We start from the raw sequence: 1,517 nt of genomic DNA, 5'->3' as shown, positions 1-1,517 counted from the left end.
TTTTTTCTTAAGTAGTCAGTGTATTATTTTTTAGTTTTCTGTTTTGAATTAGAAATTTCTTGTATTTTTAGTAATAATAACAATATTCATAGTAATAGCTATAATGTTTTTTTCATTGCAATTAGCAAATTTTCCCCAAATCTTGCAGGCATATCATCTGGCCTGACCAAACAGTTTTGTAAACGCATTACTTCACAACCCCTAACATACAGTAAACCACAGCGGAGCCCAACACACTAAAACACTTCCTCACAAACCTTTGCACACGGTGCGAACTTCAGAGACGTCCTCCTGAAGCGCCATGCTGGCCTGCCGCACCACGCCGCTGTTCCTCTGCCCCATCTCAGCCGCCAGGAACGGGCATCTGGAGGCGGACGCTTGACCGGCGGGCGGCGCGGGGTGCACTCTAGCCGCCTCTTTGGCTCCTAATGCAAAGAGCAGAGGGACATTCTTCAGCAAGGCAAGCGAGCGCACTGAACTCAAGCACAAAGGGCGGCGGAGACTGACCCTCGCCGGCTGGAGGAGTGCCCTCACTTTTCTGGAAGCTGGAGGACGAGGAGCAGAGCGAGCGCACCAGCGGCCTCGACGCAAGGTCCATCATGACGGGACACTTCACGGCGTACGCCACCAAGGACTTTCTAGCCTGCTGCAGGAAGGTCTGAGGGACTCGAGACAGGAACGGGCAGCGAATGATGGCGTCCACGACTGATTGTCCAGAGAGTCTGGAAAGAAACACTGCAGAGGGTCATTCAAACAGTCACATACACTATATAGACAAAAGTATTGGGACGCCCCTTCAAATGAACAGGTTTGACTGCTCTAGTAATTTCCATGAGTACAAATATTAATGTTGAAGCATATAATGATATTCTAGGAAATTGTGCGCTTCTAATTTTATAGCAACAACAGTTTGGACAGGACCAGTGTTGGGTGTAACTAGTGACTAAGTAATTAGTTACTGTAATTGAATGACTTTTCCCTTGAAAACGTAAAGTAAGGGATTACTTATTTTTTCTGTAATTTAACTACAGTTACTTCTTATGTAATTGAACTTAATACTGTATATAGACCATAGAACACACACACACACATATATATATATATACACAGAATAAAATAGTGGATTTAACGTCAAAATATAAAGTCTAACCTTAAAATGCATGCTTTTAAATGCATACCCTTCTCACTTTAAATACTTAAGTGTCCAATTCCCACTATTAACTAGTTGGTTATTAGCATGAATATTACTGGGATATTGGCTGTTTATTAGTACTTAAAAAGCACATATTAATGTCTTATTCAGCAAGACCTTATTCTAAATCCTCAATCCTACCCAAATCTTAAACGTAACAACTACTTTACTAAGTATTAATAAGCAGTAATTAGGAGCATATTGAGGCAAAAGTTATAGTTAACAGTGAGAATTGGACCCTAATCTAAAGTGTGACCAGAACAATTTATGTAGTAGTTATCCATTACTACTTATCTGAAATAATTAAAAGAGCCGTTTCATGCCC

The 1,517-nt window shown here is 41.2% G+C and overlaps 1 protein-coding gene across 1 annotated transcript; it reads right to left on the bottom strand.

Annotated features, from left to right (window-relative positions):
- Window positions 1-138: 138 nt before the first annotated feature.
- LOC107580546 (5-aminolevulinate synthase, nonspecific, mitochondrial-like) lies at window positions 139-755 on the bottom strand. Its single transcript, XM_016266231.1, has 2 exons — window positions 508-755; window positions 139-425 (listed from the first exon to the last, which is right to left on the bottom strand). The coding sequence occupies exons 1-2, from the start codon at window positions 599-601 to the stop codon at window positions 250-252; spliced, it is 270 nt and encodes an 89-aa protein (XP_016121717.1). The 5' UTR covers window positions 602-755; the 3' UTR covers window positions 139-249.
- Between the last annotated feature and the right edge of the window lie 762 nt (window positions 756-1,517).

Source organism: Sinocyclocheilus grahami, unplaced genomic scaffold, assembly GCF_001515645.1.
Source record: "Sinocyclocheilus grahami isolate Dianchi unplaced genomic scaffold, SAMN03320097.WGS_v1.1 scaffold35830.1, whole genome shotgun sequence".
NCBI classification, from domain to species: domain Eukaryota; kingdom Metazoa; phylum Chordata; class Actinopteri; order Cypriniformes; family Cyprinidae; genus Sinocyclocheilus; species Sinocyclocheilus grahami.
Note: the sequence above shows the minus strand (reverse complement) of the source record. Positions and strands in the feature narration are given on the sequence as shown.

Coding starts and splice junctions, on each gene's coding strand:
- LOC107580546 (XM_016266231.1), bottom strand. CDS start 601: ATGATGGACCTTGCGTCGAGGCCGCTGGTGCGCTCGCTCTGCTCCTCG. Junction 426..507: donor CACTCCTCCAGCCGGCGAGG/GTCAGTCTCCGC, acceptor TCTTTGCATTAG/GAGCCAAAGAGGCGGCTAGA.